The sequence below is a fragment of the Heteronotia binoei genome, chromosome 8, assembly GCF_032191835.1.
Source record: "Heteronotia binoei isolate CCM8104 ecotype False Entrance Well chromosome 8, APGP_CSIRO_Hbin_v1, whole genome shotgun sequence".
NCBI classification, from domain to species: Eukaryota; Metazoa; Chordata; class Lepidosauria; order Squamata; family Gekkonidae; genus Heteronotia; species Heteronotia binoei.
Genome location: NC_083230.1, coordinates 91380106 through 91399977, shown reverse-complemented (window position 1 = coordinate 91399977; position 19872 = coordinate 91380106). Strand labels below are relative to the sequence as shown.

General features: G+C 42.3%; 1 protein-coding gene across 1 annotated transcript in view; it reads left to right on the top strand.

The window, feature by feature from the left end:
• C8H12orf75 (chromosome 8 C12orf75 homolog) overlaps positions 1-19872 on the top strand; it is a 59233-nt gene that overhangs the window by 24895 nt on the left and 14466 nt on the right. The window contains exon 2 of the mRNA XM_060245578.1: positions 16531-16555. Within this exon, the coding sequence (XP_060101561.1) occupies positions 16531-16555 (25 nt within the window). The remainder of the gene's footprint in view (positions 1-16530; positions 16556-19872) is intronic.

The following is a 19872-nucleotide window of genomic DNA, read 5'->3' as shown; positions in this document are numbered from 1 at the left end:
ACCCTCACTTTTTAAAGTTTCAGATTTTTCTGCAAACCTGGGGGGTTCCTCAAATTTGCAGAAACATCTGCTTACTGGATGGATTTAGATATCTGTAGATAGGCCTACACTTGACTATTATTACAAACAGGGCTTTTTTGGAGCAGGAATGGAGTTCCAGCTGGTTTGGTGTTAGGTTGTGTGTTAGGTTAGGATATGCAAATAAGTTCAGCTGGGCTTTTTTTACAACCCCCCCCCCGCACAAAACAATGGTGGGATCAGAGGGTGTGGCCTAAGATGCAAATGAGTTCCTGGTGGCCTTTTTTGACCAAAAAAGCCCTGATTACACACATACACTTTAAGTGCCAAAAATCCAAAAAGGTCTGCATCCAAAATGAATACAGTCAGTCAATATGACAATGCATAGTCCCTGAAGGAACGCAGTACTGAGATTTGCTTAATTCAGATTTGTGATATAAGCAGGGGTGGGGTTTGTAGAAAAAGTCCAGCATGAACTCATTTGCATATTAGGCCACATCCCCTGACACCAAGCCAGCTGGAACTGCATTCCTGTACATTCCTGATTTTTTTTTATTTAAAAAAAGCCCTGGATATAAGGGACTACTTAGTAAACTTAATTAGTATTGGGGATATTATTTATCTGTCATGAGCAATTATCTTATTTGGATTATATGTTTATTTACATTTGTTTGGATTAGATTTGTTTCCAGCATACACTTGATATGTTTCTCACTCTTTTTTTGTTTTAATCTGACCATTTTCCATTAGAGGAAAACATGTTTTTAAAAACAATGTACTAGTAGATGCAAAAAAAAAGCATTCACTCCTCAGAAGTAAATTTCTCTTTTATGTTGAATTATTTTGGGCTCATTTTGTGATGTAAGGTAGCACTTGTGTCAGGATAAAGATAAGCTTGAGTACTACTAGAGAACAACTGTTATCAGTGGTGCAGGAGGAATTGGTCCTTCTGAATCAACTTTTCAAGTCTCCTGTCATTTTTTCTCATTTGGAATAAAACCCATTTGAGAAGGACAGGAGTGTGACACTTGAAAGATTAAACTGTGCATTGTTCCTGCTCCTCTGAAGTAAAATTTACACAGGAAGACTTTAAGAACTGTTGAATTTGAGAGGAACTGGTGCTACATAACCCTCCCTTTTCAGCAGATCAGCACCAGATAGTATTAAATGAAAACTGCATGTGGTAGATGGTTCAGGATAATGTATGCATTCATCTTCCCTCTTTTTTAACATGAGGACTGTGGTTAAAAAGTTAATCCAGCTACTCAGGACATTATTAATACAGGCAAACAAGTTAACCAGAGTAAGTCTCTGAACCATCCCTTGCTCTGGTTTACAAGTTCCAGGTTGCCCCCTGGACTCCTGCTATTACAATTCATCTCCAGATGAGCAAGATCAGTTGCCTTGGGGAAAATGGCTACTTTAAAGGGCCATTTAAAGGGCTCTATGGCATCTCCAAGCCCTGCTGTCCCCAGGTTCCACCCACAAAATTTTCGCATATTTCCCAACCTGACAGGTGGCAACTCTATCCCCCCCCCTCCTCACCCTAAACCAGAGTTTTAACTCTGGTTTGTAAGGGGGGAGAAATTAACTCTGGCTAACCAACATGCCTACATGCATAGGTTATACGTAACTGGCTAATGGTTAACTGCAATTCTCTTTCCAGAAATAGGAATAATGTACAGTTCATAAGCCTGGCAACAAACCTGGATTTGTGCAGATTTTTATGTTGCTGTAATTAAGTAAGGCTCTTTGCTGGATGGACCAGGCTAGCCTGATCTCAGAAAGTAAGCAGAGTTGGCTCTGATGGGGGACCACCAATGAAATTCAGGGTCAGTATGCAGAGGCAGATAATGACAAACCTCTTCTCAATATCTCTTTCCTTAAAAACCCTATGGGGTTGCCTTAAGTTGGTTGCAATTTGATGGTACTTTTCACAACCAATTAAGTAAGAATGTGAATGCAGCATGAAGTGGGGAAGAAAAATATGAATGCAGAATAAAGTGGGAGGGAGGACCCTCTAATTGCCATATTTTTTCACATTTCAATCTTTGCTGAGGCTGCATGCCATTAATTTAATAAATACAGGGGCACAGAGTAGAAAAGGAAGAGTGAGGTAATTAAAGAATCCCACAGATCAACTCTATTCTTATTGCAAGCCCAGATAGCCATGGGGCCACAACTGGATCAGTTAGGCAGCTCCAGAGATGTACTTAGGTTTTAGTTCCCTGACATCTGAGTTCCATCAGTAATAGCACTATATTCTGGGCCTGAGTCATTTGAACCTGTGCAGGACAGGAAAGGTCTCCCAGTATTTACTTATTGAGAAAACTCCTCTGCAGCTGTTACTCTGTCAAAGAAAGAGGCTCAGAGTAGCATTCACTTACCTTGTCTTTATAGCACTCATTTGGTAAAAAGACCATTACCACATGGACTCTGATCTCATTGGGACAGAGACTAAATTAGAAACACTTCTTTGTAGACATATATTTGCAGTTTGCAAAGGCCAGGAGGTTTTTACTGACTTGGGAAAGTGAAATACTTCATAAATCTCCATCTGGATTATCACATGAACCTCATTTGTAGGAAACCTATTTATCTTTAGAAAATTGTTCATGGAGCTTCACAGATTTGCATTTGCAAACATGTTATATAATTTGCACTTGTTAGCTGACAGCTACAGTCTGGCAGTATTGAAAATGGTCATCAGGGTCATACAGAAGATAACAGTTTTGTCGCACTGATTTGTTCATTGCCTCAAGATGTCAAATTGCCATTGGCTTATGTTACATAACAGAGAAAATATGCCCACTGGTGAAAATTACCTTCATTTTAGCTTTATGATGCAATTTCCTTTGAAAAGTTAAAAACAAATTCAGAATCTATAAAACAGATAAACATTGACCTGATACCTGATTAAAAACTACAGAACAATTTTACCCAGCCTTTCACAGTAAACAGTTGACACAGATTCACTCAAACACTTCCAAGCTGTAGAAAGCAGGGAGATCCCACATTTCATTGCTATACCTTTTTGTTTTTTAATTGCACAGTATAAGAGTGAAAGTCTTGCTGCTAGATGACATCAGCTTATATAACCTATTTCTGAAGCCAGATGGAACAATTTGTGTGGCGAAATGCACTGTGGATCAAACAGATAGACTGGCCCCTGGGATGCAGATCCTGCCCAGCCCTGATTTAAAATAGTTGCTAAAGTAAAAAAAAAAAACACATGTCCTTTATGGAAAGGAGCAAAGATTAATATACCCTATTATAACACATTTTGAAGATTAAAAATTGCTGCATTATGAAGCCTCAATAGAAGAAGTATGTGTGAAGCTACTGTGCTGCAGTCTCCTATCATTTTCCAAGCTATATCTTTTTCTCAAAGTGATGGCCACAGGAAGCTTTAAAAGGAGATCAGATAGATTCATGAAGGATAGTTCTATCAGTGGCTACTAGCCATGGTGACCTGAAGGGGCAGCCCCTGAATAATTAATGAATACCCCTATAATAATAAATGAAAATATGTTTTTTTGGCCTTCAGAAGAGGGTGCCTGATGCAATGTTTAAAGTAACTGTTAGAGGCCACACAGCCCAAATGGGTGTGAATTCAAGGTTGTAAAAAGTAGATAAAAGAGGCCCCTCTAAGAAGCTTCTTGTTAAAACTGATAACGCAGAGGAACAAGGAATGGAAAAATACTGGAAGGAAAGCAAGGCGGTGGGGCATGTTGAGTAGATAAGGCTGGAGGCTTGGCTGCTTGTTTTGGGGTTGAATAAAAACGGCTTGTATGAAAATAACTTTAACTTAGTCATTTTGAAGGCTTATGCCTTGCTAAGTTCTGCTTTGGTGCCAGAGTAAAATCATTTCATACCAGCATGTGTGGGGCTCTGTTGTTTTCCTGCTACAGACCCAAGGAAACCTCTATGTTCAAAGGCAGTCAACCTCTGAATCCTGGTACCAGGAAGCAACATAAGAGAAAGACCACAAATCCTATTCCCTACTATTGACCCTCCAGAGGAACTAGTTGGCAACAGTGCAAGACAAGATGTGGGACTAGATGGACCACTAGTCTGATCCAGCAGGGATCTTGCATTCTTATAGCGATAGCCTTTGTTTTCCCCCTGAATTACTTGGGAGTGAAAATGTGGTGCTTCTGTTCTGTTTTCAGCCTTATTTACCATCAGTGCTGCATTTTCTGACTTGTCAGTCCACTTCATTTTAAATGAAAGTTAATGACTAAGCTGTAGTTGAGAGACAGATGACTTAAGCTAAGGACACTTTCCTGGAAGTAAGATGACTAAAGCTAAGGACACTTTCCTGGAAGTAAGCCCCACTGAATAACATGACACTTCCTTAAACCAACTAGCATGAAATACAATCTGCCAGAAAAGTTTGGGTGGCGGGGCATTGGGAAATCTGGGGGAGAAGGTGGGGGGAGAAAAAGACCTTCCTCCCCTGTGCCTCTCTGAATGTCCAAGAGGTGCGGGCTCACTGGGTTTTCTTCTAGCTTCTGCAGCCAGAGTCAGCTGCAGATGCTAGAAGAAGACTTCTGACTGAAAACTTGTGCGGCATGGCTGGAAAGTTGGTGTGGCCCCAAGATGCCCCACTGTGGCTGTGGGCCCAAATACAATGCAAGTAAGTTGTAATATTTTCTAATATAGGTTCTGTCTGAGATAAGTGCTGAATTTCTCAAAAGGACATATTTGGTTTTCAAACTGAGTCCTTTCTTTAAGCAGATTTCTCACTGTGGCTTTACTGGCCCCTGCTTCTGTGCTTTCAACAGCAGGCACTGGTGAATTATACTTATGCCCATGCAGCAGAGAGAAAAAAATCCCCTTCATTTGCTGATTTCTGCATATTAAGTGCTGTTAAAGACATGTAGTCAAGCCAAACCATTTTGGCAACCCTACACCAAGGTCATTAGAAATTTTGCTTAGGAATGAGTATCTGTAATTTAAAGCATCTGCTTAGCAAGTATAATAATAGCTCCCATAGGCATTCTGGTAACAATTACATTGCAAAAGGTTATTGGCCTCCAGGGATCAAGACATTAGTTATTAGAAGTCCATGTCCCTTCTATTCCCACTAATTCGGTTTGCAGAATTCTCTTCTATTGAGGTCTTGGTTTTCCTGTCAGAAAAAAAAAATGACTTGAATTCAAAGGTACGTCTGCTTACAGAGGGAATTATTCCAGTAATGGAAGACTTGAGCTATGAGGGCCAGATTGCATTTGGATCCAGCCTGTTTAAAATATCACTGATATGGCCTTCCACTTTAGATATCTTGGTCATCCATCTCTTTAATTTAATTAAAGGAAATCAAAGTGTCTAAGATTAAGTGTAAGAGATTATCAACAATTTTAGAAACTCTTCAGCATGTTTAATGTATATTTAACATATTTATTTGGTCTGGGAAAATGGGTCTATTACTCATTTTTATTTGTATACAAACACAACTTAAAAAGAAAAAGAAGGGGAAGGGGGTTAAGGAGAGAGGGGAATAGAAATGAAAGGACAGAGGAGATTAGTGCAATGCTAGTAGAGAATGATAGCCTGTAGATGATATCAAACCGCATTGAACTGGAGAGCCCATATTCCATGAAAGGAAAGTTTCCCACTTGTGGAGAAAAAAAGAATGGGCTTGCGGGATGTCAGAAACAAGTTTATTGTCGGTTATTTTGTCTAGCAAGAAATATTTCCATAACTTAAACAGCCACGTTTTAATCAAAGGTGAATCAGGTGTCTTCCATTTAATAGCAATAGAATGTTTAGCTGCTGTAGACATAGTCGAGAGCAACTCCTTTTGAGGCTGTGTTAGCTGTAGATATTCCCATAGATTCAGTAGAAGAACTTGTGGCAAGTAAGGCACCCACTTGTGGCAAGTAAGGCACCCATGATCTGCTGAATGTGCTGTAGAACTGTTTGCCAAAAAGTTTTTACAGCTGGACAAGTTCACCAGTTGTGCAGATAGGTTCCAACCTGGCTGCAACCCTTCCAGCATGTGGAAGAAATAGTAGACAACATGTGAGCCAGATGAGCCGGCGTTACGTACCACCTGGCCAAAAAATTCCTGCAAATTAATATTTAGTGATTTAGATTTCAAGGTCAGTGAACACCAGATATCCTGCCATTGATCCTCCGACAATGAGAAGTTCAAGTCGTTCTGCCAAGCTGTACAATAAGATGGTAAAGATGAAGAATTAGAATGTAAAAGCAAGGTGTACAGCTTAGCAATCATTCCTTTAAAAGGAATGTCATCTGAGTAAAGAAAACGTTCATATGTAGTAAGCTGGGCTCTTAAAGGGGGGGGGAGTTATGTCGTGTCAAAAAATCTTGAAGTTGAAGGTATTCAAACCATGGTAAACAAGTAGAATGTGCTAAGTGCAGATCAGCTCTAGGTTTTAAACAACCCTGACATAGTACTACAAATTGTGTCAAATTAGAAGCTATCCAATGTAGAAGACTTAGATGAAGAACACACATAAGAAGGTACAAAGGGAAGGTGTGGAAATTCTTGCTGTCTATTTGAATTATTAATAAGAACTAACCACGCCATCTTGGACTTAGCTCATTAAGTCCAGAAAAGGGCAACTAGAATGATTAAAGGGTTGGAACACTTTTCCTATGAAGAAAGGTTAAAATGCTTGGGGCACTTTAGCTTGGAGAAACATTGACTGCGGGGTGACATGATAGAGGTTTACAAGATAATGCATGGTATGGAGAAAGTAGAGAAAGAAGTACTTTTCTCCCTTTCTCTCAATACAAGAACTCTTGGGCATTCGATGAAATTGCTGAGCAGTCAGGTTAAAACGGATAAAAGGAAGTACTTCTTCACCCAAAGGGCGATTAACATGTGGAATTCACTGCCACAGGAGGTGGTGGCGGCTACAAGCATAGACAGCTTCAAGAGGGGGTTAGATAAAAATATGGAGCAGAGGTACATCAGTGGCTATTAGCCACAGTGTGTATATATATATATATGTTTGTGTGCGTGTGTGTGTGTGTATATAATTTTTTTGGCCACTGTGTGACACAGTGTTGGACTGGATGGGCCATTGGCCTGATCCAACATGGCTTCTCTTATGTTCTTATGACCCTAGGGAATGAAACTGAAACAGAATTGTTTTAAATTGTACAAAATTATATGAAATGTTTAATTATTTCATTGTGATTTTATTTTAGCATTATGTTGTTAGCCACCCTGAGCCCGTCAGGGGAGGGTGGATTAAAAATGTAATAAAATAAAAATAAATAAAGCAGTCTTGTTTTGGCTTCCAGAAGGAGACAGCTGTTATGTCTATATATGCTACTGGTGACAAATGGTGAAAGAATCTTATATCCATGGTGAAGGGCAGAGTGAGATGGGAGAGGTTGACTCCTCATGAAGATCTATTAACTCATGACTTGGGCCAGCTTCATCTCTTCAGTAAAGTGAAGTCACCTGTGGGGGCCATTATACTACAACCATAACAGGAAAAAATGCTTTAAAACAAAAATGCAGTCCCACATATAATTACAAATATCTCCACAGTGTGGATTACTACAACACCTCACTCCTTTTAGACTTTCTTCATCTGAGGAAGATTTAGCAAAAGGGAGACCTTGGATCCAATATGGTGGAAGGGAGTCATTGTATCCAATCCATTGATCATTGAAGGAAAGGTAGAATTTGGGTCAGGGAAAATCATATGTTTACATTAAAGTTGCCAGTTGTGTGTGTCTGCAGGGGGGTGGGTTCCTGTTCCTTTAATGAGTGGACAAGGGTAGCTAAAGTATTTCTTGGCATGAAGAGAAGTAACATCACCTGAGAATTGCTTGCACCTCAAATGGCAATAGAGGAACAGCTAAAGGGACCAGTTTAAAAGAAGATAATCTTATTTTACATAAGGTTGACAACTACCTTGAGTAAAAAATATCCTGTCCTTTTAATAGAGTGGGGAACCCCGCCCCTTATTTTCTCTACCTGCCCACAGGCCTTCACATCTCTAAGCATCACAAAGAATTGGGGGGGGGGGAGCAATTTGAAGTGTTTGCATTTTCCCCTCTACGATCCTGTAAGCTTTCAGGTTCTTTGTTGTAAGCTAGTTCTTGGTGCCCCTGCTAACATGATGGAGGTAGATGGCCACCATGGACAGGGCTTTCTTAGTGGTGGTGGCATGATTTTGGAATAGTTTTCCTTCAGAGGTCCCTCTGAGGCAATATCTTTTGCCTGTCCAGCACTATGCAAAGTTGGTACTTGGTTCACCTGGATTCAGTTGAGAAAACTTTATTTTAATATTTATGGAGTTGAGCTTGATAGCATTTATTAATTAATTTATCAAAACATTTATACCTCACCTTTCCTTCTGGTTCAAGGTGGCTTATATATTGTGTAATTTTTTTTTAAAAAAAAAACTGTTCACTGCCTTGGCAATTTTACTGGAAAACTCTTTTCAAGAAATTATTAATTACGTTCCTTCCCCCCCCCCTTTAATTGAGTCTCAGCTGCTTTTAACATTCATGTCTCCAGGGGTATATGTAGTTTTCCACCAATTGTAAGTAACTAAAAGACCCCCCCCCTGCAAAAAAAAAAACCATCCAAAGGTATATTTTACATATACCTGTTGAATACCCTATGTAAATACACACCTGTTGTGTCATGGTTTGCAGTTGGTGAGAAGTAAAGCGATGTTAGTATTACAGACTTAGTAGTAGTAGTAATTTATTTGGTTTGCTGAATTCTGTTACATTGAAACTGGTGTGGAGTTAAGCCATTAGTATTACATATAGTCATAGTAGTAGTAGTAATTTTATGTGTTTTAATATTAATGCATTATTTTTTTTAGACACATTCAGTGTAATCCTAAACAGAATTACATCCTTCAAAGCTTATTGACTTCAGTGGGTTTAGAATTATACTGTTACTTATTGTACTTTTCATCATTTTGCCTCTGGAGTCATTCATGTGCATCTCTTTAGCTCAGATAAATATGCATCATAGCTCTGGAAGATTTCAAACAATGTTTTCTGTTCAGAGTGCATTTGGCAACTGTCAGCAGGGCTATCAAATATCAATTTATTATTGCAGTAAACAAGTCGATTATGGGGGGACTTTGTATTCATAGCTATGTAGTGGATTTGTCTGAATGCTCCCTTTTATTTCCAAGGGTGAAACCTCTGTTTATTCTTCCACATTTGTAAAAAGACTGTGTAAGAGTTATTTTATTTTGGACTAGAATGCAGCCATGGCCTCCCATGCAAGGTCGTGGTTATTTAAATATGTAGACCACACACAGAGAGGTATTGTTTCTCCTACTCTTAATGGAGCCAAGTTCTGTGAATTCTCTTTGCTCATCGACGGCATGAGCTGTAAGGCTTCTCTGATTGCTTTAAGCATGGTCTGTTTTTGGCTTTTAGGGGGCAAACTGGTTATTGTCAAAATAGGAACTGCTGGAGAAGCAGAAATTGTAGAGCCCAGGTAGTCCCTGGCTGGAAAGACATCTGCTTAGTTTCGAACAGGGACAGGGCTTTTTCCGCCTGGTGGAACACATTCCCATATGAGATCAGGGCCCTGTGGATATAATTCTTGAAAAGAATTATTTTTGGTTTATTTCCAGATCAAGGGGGTATCAATGGGCAGGGCCTTCTCTCCTAGTGTTGCTAACCTGTTTATGGAAGTTCTAGAGAAGATCATTTGTCAGTCAGGGCTTTTTTTGTACGAGGAACTCCTTGGCATATTAGGCAATGCACCCCTGATGTGGCCAATCTTCCAAGAGCTTACAGTAGGCCCTGTAAGAAGACCCCTGTAAGCTCTTGAAGGATTGGCTACATCAGGGGTGTGCGGCCTAATATACAAAGGAGTTCCTCCTACAAAAAAAGCCCTGGTCATAGTGAACGTAATCCATTTCATGATGTTATATTGTTATATAAAAGATACATTGATAATGTGTTTGTTATTTTGAAAGATAATAGGAATGCTGAGCCTTTTTTAAAAAAATGGATGGATGAAGTCCATCCCAATATTAGATTTTCTAGTAAATATGATAATTGCCTCTCTGGACACCACCTGGCAGTTGGCAACCTGAGGCCCAAACCAGAATATAAACTGATGGGTGCAGTAAAAGAGAATGATCCACTGTTTTCCTCTGCAATGAATAACTGTGATTAAAGATGAGCAAATGTTGTCTAAACTGTAATACCCTATTTGCATGTTTTTCTCTCTGATTTCTGTCAATGTGTCAGGAACATAACCGGAGCACCTGGAGATCCTAGACCAGTGGTCCCCAACCTTTTTGGCCCCAGGGACAGACTCCAGGGCCAGCCCGCCGACTGCAGCCCAGAGCAGGCAGGGTGGGGGGACCCAATTCAGCCTCCCCCCCGTGGTGCCTCCTCCCTCCTGTTTTCCTCCCCCATTTCCCTCCTCCCTCCCTGGCCCCCCCTGTACAGCCTTACCGCTTCCTTCTCCCCCCATTTTCCTCCTCTCTCCTCCCCCCCCCCGCAGCCTTGCCACCTCTTAAAGGTGCACCTTGACTCCTACTTTGTTCTACTGCTTCAGACCAACACGGTTGCCCACCTGGATCTATCCTCCTCCCCTCCCCCCATTTTCTTCCTTGCCCCCCCATGCAGCCTCGTCACCTCTCCCCTCCCCATTTTTTCCATTTTAAGGCTGGGGTTGTGTCCCAGGCAGGCACCCCCGAAAGTGCTTCAAACCACCCCCCAGGCCCGCTGTGCTCACCCCCTCCTTCCCTTTCTGTCTGATTCTGTCGCCTCCCCTGTCCTAGACCATGAAAACTGCCACCTCTTCTTGCTTTCTGCTTTTCATTTGTTCTCCCCCAGCCCTTTTTGTTGCATGAGGTGGTTGTTGGGGGGCATTTGGCAGATTTAAATGAGAATGTTGACTTAGGAGCCAGGTAGTGCCTCTCAGGAGGCCATATTTGGCATGAGAGCCACCCACCAATTGGTGAATCATATTGTAGAGTGATGACTCAAATGTTTTATGTTGCTTTCCTGCATGGTGATGGACAAGCAATTCTATTCTCCTCACAGGGAGAAGAATAGCCAAATAGCTCCTGACTAAACTTGACTTAACTTTGTACCAAGCTTTCCCCTGGGTCATGGGATGGAGACAGTGCTGGTTGCCCTAGTGGATGATCTCCAGCGGCATCTGGACCGAGGCGGCTCGGCGGTACTGATGTTGTTAGACCTATCGGCAGCGTTCGATATGGTTGACCATTGGTTGCTGACTTGCCGTCTTGCCGATGTGGGGATTCAGGGGTTGGCCTTACAATGGCTTACCTCTTTCCTCAAAGGTCGGGGACAAAGAGTGGCGATTGGGGGTGAACTGTCCCGGAGGTACCCGCTGGATTGTTTAACATCTACATGCGCCCTCTTGCCCAGATTGCCCGGAGATATGGGCTGGGTTGCCACCAGTATGCTGATGACACCCAGCTCTATCTACTTATGGACGGCCGGCCTGCCTGTGTCCCAGAAAACCTGGACCTGGCATTGCAGGCCGTATCTAGATGGCTCAGGCTGAGCGGGCTGAAGCTAAATCCGTCGAAGACAGAGGTCCTTTGCCTGGGTAGCCGTGGTCCGGGGAGGGAGATTCCCTTACCGGCCCTCGATGGTGTGCCTCTGTCAGCGGCGCACAGGGTTAGGAGCCTGGGGGTGCTATTGGAGCCTACTTTAACTATGGAGGCCCAGATAGCAGCCACTTCCAAGTCTGCATTTTTTCATCTTAGGCGGGCAAGGCAGTTGGCTCCTTTCCTGGAGGACGACGACCTGGCAACAGTGATCCATGCAACGGTCACCTCGAGGTTGGACTACTGCAATGCCCTCTACATGGGGCTGCCCCTGTGCCAAACCCGGAAGTTGCAGCTAGTGCAGAATGCCGCTGCCCGGCTGTTGTTAGGGCTCCCTAGACAGGAGCACATTCAGCCGGGGCTTCGGGGACTGCACTGGCTGCCGATAACATACCGAGTTCGGTACAAGGTGCTGGTTATGACCTTTAAAGCCCTTTATGGCCTGGGACCTGCCTACCTTAGGGACCGTCTCTCCCCACATGTTCCCCAGAGAGTGCTGAGATCGGGGTCTCAAAACCTTCTTACAATCCCTGGGCCAAAGGAGGCCCGTCTGAAAGTGACCAGAGACAGGGCCTTCTCGATTGCAGCTCCCTGTTGGTGGAATCAGCTCCCGGAGGAGGTGAGGGCCCTGCGGAACCTTGAACAGTTCCGCAGGGCCTGCAAAACAGCCCTCTTCCAGTTGGCATATAATTAATTGTTATCGGAATGCCTGAACATTCAAATCTCGAACATCAGATTATTCAATACTGGAATATTGAAGAATTGATTTAAGGAAGGTAGCATAGTACATACTGAAGTGAGTTTTACGTGTTTTTATGTATTTTATAAGTATTTTATGTATTTTATTGTATAATTATAATACCATACCAAACCTTTAATGGCATAATAGATTCAGATAAAAATACACAGAATATAAAAATTTAAACATTGGAGATAAAATCAAAATAAAACCGAGCTTACAGATACATTCAAACATGGTCAGAATTAAATTTAAGGATGTCAGCCAGAAATTTTGCCACAGCCTCACTAACCACCCCCTCAGTATCACTCAATAAATAATAACAGGGTGGCAGAATAGACAAATCTGGAGAAAAAGAAAGCTTGCCAAATAAATCTTTACGGAGGTTATGGTAAAAAGAACAATCAAGCAATATATGCTGGATTGAGTCAGGGGTATTCGCTCCACAGGAGCAAAGTCTGTCGGCTAAAGGGACTCGCTGATATCTCCCTTGTAAAACTTTGGAGGGAAACGCGTTTAGTCTGGCCAACATAAATGCCCTGCGATGACTTGGAGTGGTTAGGTCTGATAGATAATTGGGCATTTGGCCACAAAAAGCATAAAGACCTAAGGAAGCTGGAGAGCAAGTATAAGGGAGAGTTGGCCGTAATTTCGTTTCCTCCAATAATTATAATTATTCATGTATTATTAATGTATTTTAAATTGATTTTGTTAGTTTTTTGTGTTGTGAGCCGCCCTGAGCCCACCTCGGTGAGGTAGGGCGGGATATAAATCGAATAAAATAAAATAAAATAAAGTTTACTTGTGTGAGGTACATACATGAAGCTGACTCATACCTTGCTCAGTTCTGTCTAATCTGATTGGCAGTTTGGCTTTACAGGTTCTCAAAAAGGTCTTTAGGGATTGTAGAGATCAGTTTGTAAACACAGGGACCCGTCTTCTGAAATCTGAAGTCAATTGTAGCTGTGTATTGGCCAATGGTAGCTATGTATCAGGATGGCTCATTGCATGTGATAGTTCTTTATACTATGCCATGAATTCAGCATCAGGTGTCACAACTGAAAAAAACTCTGAACCTACATTCTTCTTTAGGTAGTCCTCTGAAGTCCTAGTTTATATCAGCTATCCCATTTGAAATACAGTGTGTAGCAATGCAAAAACAGGGGTTTTCAGTGGTAGCACCTGAACTGTGGTTCTTTGTCCCCCCCATGCAGATGCACCAGAGGTTCAGTTGTGAGATTAAGAATCTTCTGTTTTAGAGACATTTGGGACAGTATATAATTGGTTGTCCCTATGCAGATGTGTTGTGATTTTGGTTGCTATTTTAAAATGTATTAATATTGCTATTGGAACTATCTTGGAAATCCCCAGGATGAAAAGGCAAGGTATAACTATTTTAAATAAACTAAATGCATGGTGGAATACAGATATACTTAATTTATTGTGATCACAAAACTTGGATTAGTCTGACCCAGAACTGTTAAAGAAGCATCAAGTATGCACAGGAATAAGTACTGGTATGCAACGTGTATACTGAAAATAACTTGAAATGAGTTCTTAAATGAGTGTCCTGATGTAATTTATGGTCACAAGCCATGCAGCAAAGCAGCATGCTAAATAAATTTTAAATAAATCCTGTTCTGCTGGACTAGATCTGTTAGTCTGTTACAGCAGAATTGCTACAAGAATCCAGTTTGCTTGTTCATAGCGATTAAAGCAACTAGGGCTCATAATGCCATCCCAAATAGAATTATACCCTTTGAAGTGCACTGTCTTCAATGGACATTGAAAGTTAGAACCCTGTTTAGGATGGCACTGTTGGATGGAGATTAAAAAACAAGTTCTGATTAATGAGGACTGACCATCTGGAGTTTTTCCCATGTCCACTGCTTGGATTTTATTTGCTCTGCCATCTTCTCCATTTTTCTGTGACATAACCTTTCAAAGCTTGTTGCTTTTGAATAGCTTCAAACCACTGTCCTGACCTGGATGGCTCAGGGAAGCTAAGCGGGCCATGCTCAGGGAAGCTAAGCAGGGCATTTTTGCATGTGGGGCCCACCAAGGAATTCCAGGGTCGCTCACTGTGCAGAGTCAGGGAACTGCAAACCATCTCTGAATATCTCTTGCCTTGAAAACCCTACTGGGGTCACCATAAGTTAGCTGTGACTTCACAGCACTTCCCACCACCACAAATAGTCAGCATGAAACCACAAGCAAGGCCTATTAATTTCAACAAGGTTTGTGAAGAAGCACAAACTCTGTGCATTATACAGTCACTACACATGACCACATGGGCAATGTATGAAATTTTAAAATCAAAATGAAAACCGTTACACTTCATACCAAATTTATTATTGAATAAACTGTTAAAGGTCCCCCCCCCCCAAGAAGTTTCTAAGCCTAAGTAACTTCTAGGCAGTGGTGGACTGGCCAGGGTGTCAGCTTGCCCAATGGCAAGTGAGCCCCCTTAAACATTAGACAATATGTTAAAAATGTTAATGTCCTTTTAGTAGCCTGAAAATATAATAGAAGTTCCAATACTATTACTGTAATGCAACTAAAATTTACATTGTATTTAGGGTTGCCAGCCTCCAGGTGAGGCCCGGGGATCTCTCACTTTTACAACTGATTTCCAGCTGGCAGAGATCAGCTCCCCTTGAGAAAATGCAATCTATATTTACATTTAATATCTACTGCATACTACCAGTAAAATGTACAATATATGTACACTGTAATTACTAATATATATATACATTTATTTCGCTAAAGTTTTAATGGTACCTTTTTTCACTTATGTGTTTTTTAAACATTTTATTTATTTCTTATACAAATTAAATGATAGCCTTATAGTTGTGGGTGGGCCCCCCATGTCTCCTGGCAACCAATAGTTTTAGACCCAGTCCGCCACTGCTTCTGGGGCTGATTCAATGAAAGTGTGTGTGGGGGGAGGGAGGGGGGGAGGGTTACGTGGGAGAACAAAACAGGTCAACCTTAATTGATTCTTCTCTTCCTTGCACTTAATGGTTGAGTGAGTCATGAAAAGCCAATTGCCAATAGAGTAACAATATGGATTTTTTTTTTGCTTTTTGTTTAGCAGAGTTGAAGGGTTCCCACAGACTTTCTGTGTCTTTCCTCTGAAAGACTTGTTTGTGGTTGTTATTTTCTAAATATATGGCATTAAAACAAATCCCATTTTTTTAAAACATAGGGTCAAGTATACAATGAGATTTTTGAAAACTCAATTAAAATAGTGTCTTTGTCAGGTTAAAAGCCAGCTGCTCCTTTGCCACAGTGGTTCAGAATGGAGCTTAAATTTCAGTAGGGAAGATACACACTACCATTTCCAGCCTTCTCCATAATGTGCTGCTTATTTCCTGCACATGCAAGTATATTTACAGTACCAGTCACTAAAGAACAGTGGGGGAGAAAGGAGGGGAAGATCTGTTGTACAGCAGATGGCAGCAGCCATCCAGATTCCAGAGCATAATTCAAAATGATTTGGTTCTTATATTATTTTTTATTTATTTGTTTTGTTGGATTTTTGACTGCCCTTCCCAATAGCTGGGCTCAGGGCAGTTAACAAGATTATAATTACAAACAATAAAAGCCAGAATAAATAAAACCATAAACTTTTACAGTTCTCTTCCCCCACCCCCCGGAAAAAGATAGTGTCAGAATCCTGGTAATGCTGTTAACTTGCAGGAGGGGGAGTGAAATTGGAAATGAGAGTGCCAAGATGGAAACCATAGCTGTCCTCAGCCGAGCGCCTGGCGGTACATTTCTGCCTTACAGGCCCTGCAGAACCATAATAGGTTTCACAGGGTCCCGGATGGAATTTGGCAGAGTTCTACCAGGGTGGAGCCTGGGCAGAGAAGGTGGAAAAGGTGGTCTTGCCAAAGCTGTGAGTACAGCAGCCTCCATCAGGATGAGAAAATAGGTTGATCCTAGACAGGGCTGTCTTCACCACCCCCACCCTGAGGATTCTGTGCATGACTGCTGTATGACAGGCACAAATGCAACAAGTAAGCTAATCCTGGCATGGAAATGTGGTAGTGGGGAAAGTTGGACCTGTTGGGGGAGGGGACTAGTGCAACCCTGTTGATCCCAGCACTGCCAGGGACTGAGATGAGGGACAGCAAAGAGGTATACTGGTGTTGCTTGTTTTAAGTAGATATATAGTCATATCTTCACACTTTTCTTTTATTCTAGGGACTGCAGGGACGGCCAAAGATGGGTAAGTGTTTACATGTATATATAAACTGCTGTATTAGGATGAGGCACCTGGGGTTTCTCCCACCTTCCTCCCCTTGAAACAAGAAACCCTTGTATCACATAAACAAGGGGAAGTCAGATTGCTGAACTGGATAACAGGATCTGAGGAGAGAGGGAAGAAGCCTTGACTGCTTGTCATCAGGTTGTTCTCTCCTTCTAGTGCTCCCCTTACATATAGCAGCTTAATCCTGCGTAGCGGTAGCTCCTGTGCAGGGGTAATAGGGCTTCTAACTGAAGACAAAAGAAGCATGGAGAAAAATCTTGTCAAAGAAAGGTGTTGCAGTGGCTGTCGGGGTTGGCTGTGCTGCTAGGCAAACTAGGTGATTGCCTAGGGTGCTGGCTTCTGGGGGTACCATATTGGACACAATGTGACTCAAAGACGTTATCAGTACCGGGGGGGGGGGGAGAGAAGACGTTAGCCTTGCCTAGGGTGCCAGAGAGTCTAGGGCCAGCCCTGGTGGCTGTAGGTTCTTACTGGAAAGAACCAGAGTCAAATCCTTGCTCAGCCATGGAGCTCTCTGGATGACCTTGAGCCAGTGACTTTCTCTCAGCCCAACCAGCCTCACAGGAATATAGTATGGATAAAGTGGTGCTCATGAAACTGTGGGGAGAGAACATCAGGAGATCTGGAGTAAGGTACCACCAGGGGTGGAATTCTAGCAGGAGCTCCTTTGCATATTAGGCCACACACCCCTGATGTAGCCAATGCTCCAGGAGCTTACAAGGCTCTTTTTTGTAAGCTCTTGGAAGATTGGCTACATCAGGGGTGTGTGGCCTAATATGCAAAGGAGCTCCCACTAGAATTCCACCCCTGGGTACCACCAATATGTAGATGACACCCAGCTCTGCTTCTCTTTAACAGGTGAGTCAGGTGGGTCTGTGGAAGTCCTGAATAGGCACCTGGAGAGGGTAACAGGATGGTTGAGGGCCAGTAAGTGAAGCTCAAGACAAGACTGAGGTGCTGCTTTTCAGTGGCAACAATGCTCAAGGGCTTAGCTGTCAGCCTGTCAGGGGATGGGGTTGCACTCCCCTAAAGGAGAAGATTTGTACCTTGGGAGTCTTGCTGGATTTTGGCCTACAGTTGGAGGCCGAGATCATTGCGCTTTTTGTCATTTTGGCTGATACACCAGCTAGAGCTATTCCTTGAAAAGCATGATCTGGTTTCAGTGATCCATGAGCTGATTACATCCAAGCAGAGCTTTTTCGGTAGAAAAAGCCCAGCAGGAACTCATTTGCATATTTGGCCACACCCCGATGCCACACCAGCCGGAACTGTATTCCTGTGTGTTCCAGCTTAAAAAAAAAAAGCCCTTCGTCCAAGTTATATTCCTGTAATGTGCTTTACATGAGGCTGGCTGTCTTTGAAAATAATCCAGAAACTCCAGTTCATCCAAAATGCAGCAGTGAGAGTATTGCTAGAGATGATATTTAGGGATAGTATCACCCCCAGTGCTGAAAGTTCTGCATTGGCTGCCCCAAGTGTTTACAGGGACAGTTCAAAGTGCTGGTTCTTATTCTTTAAAGCCTTAAATGGTTTGGGGGCCAGGATACCTGAAGGACCACATCCTCCCATATTGTTTGGCCTGCTGGTTAAGATCTGCCTTGCAGGCTTTGATGTCTGTGCCCCTCCTTCAGAGGTGAAGGTGGCGGCAACCAGAGACAGGGCATTTTCAGCAGTGGTACCTTATTTATGGAATTCCCTTCTCCTTGAGGCTTGCTTGGTGCCTACATTGGTTTCTTTTAGGTCCCAGGCCAAAATGGTTTTCTTTTCTTTTTTTAATTAAGGGATTGACTTTTAAAAATACCATTGTAGTCTGGATGCTGTTGTTTTAAGCTGTCAGTGGTCTGTTTTTATGGTCTGTGTTTTTATGCTGAGCTGAATTTTTAAGGCTGGATTTTAATTGTTTTTATTTTTAAAAAATACTGTAAACCCCCATGGGCAAGTTGCGGTAGATGAAGGATAACAATAGCTATCCACCTATTTTATAACAGAGCATTTATGCCATCTTGGTGTTATTTTCCTGTTTCTATAAAGTAATATTCTGCATATTACCATCTGCAATGCATTCAAGTTTTGTATAATGTGTTTTCTTTGCAAAAACAATTTGTTCTTTTATTTAGAACTCCCTTGAGTTCCTACAGCTTCCCACAGTATCATCTACATCTGCGTTGTCATTGGAGGAAATCTGTAGCTTCTCATCACTATGAATGCACTCATCCATTGACATTTGTATTGGCATTCAGCAGTGCCATCTTGAGCAAAGTTACACCCTTCTAACTTTCTTGAAGTCAATGGACTTAGAAGGATATACAGTAACTCTGCCTAGGATGGCACAATTATAGCATAATCTTGAGTGCTGCAGGGGTGACTAGCTGCTGGTGCAACAGTAATGCCATTGGTCTGTTCCCGAATAGGAATCCACAGAGGCTGGGGACTAGGCAAATGACCCAGCACGGGGGACAAATGGGCTGCAGCTGCATCAGTGACCCTGGCAACTGCACTGTCACACTCACAAGACATCATAGGGGTGCCATAGAGTGGCTGGGATGGACAGGGTGGACCAGTCAATCACAGAATAGCAGCCACAGGGACATGTGAGCTGAGAGGTGGGGAGAAGCGGCCCCACCCTGTTAAAGGCACAGATCCCCCTTCGAGGCAGCAGCAAAAACAAAAGGTGAAGGGGACCCCACCACCTTGCTCACCTAGAGTGATCCCAAGCACATCCACCAAGGAGCATGCTCCATCTGGAGCAGCACTAGGACAGCAGTCTTTAAAATACACAACAGAACATTCAGAAAAGACATTCCAATCATCTTCTCAATATCTCACCAGAGAAAAGCACTTTGGGGAATAAAGAAGCTTAAATTCCACCAAGTGGGAAACCAGGAATAAGGCAAAGCACACCTTTTGGCTAGGAACAACCCAATCAGCAGCAAACTAGAAGGAAGGGGCAGGACAAGAACCTATGTTCCACATAGACTGAGTATTGCTTTAACCACAAACCTAGCTGGACACAGCAGAAAAAGGTGTTCGGGTTAAGGTGTTTGGAATCCTCTGTTAATGTTGAAACCATTAATATAAACCAAGGTAAAAAAGATCGTAGAGAAGGACATACTACTATCAGCATATACTTTGCAGGAGGTCCCTGCTTCAAACTTTAGTGGGACTGACTACAAGACAGTCCTAGGAACCCCAAGCACAGATGATATTTGGTACCATCAAACCCAGTCACTGGAGAAACCCAGTCATCCTGCTGGGCAACCCCAGACTTCAGTTAT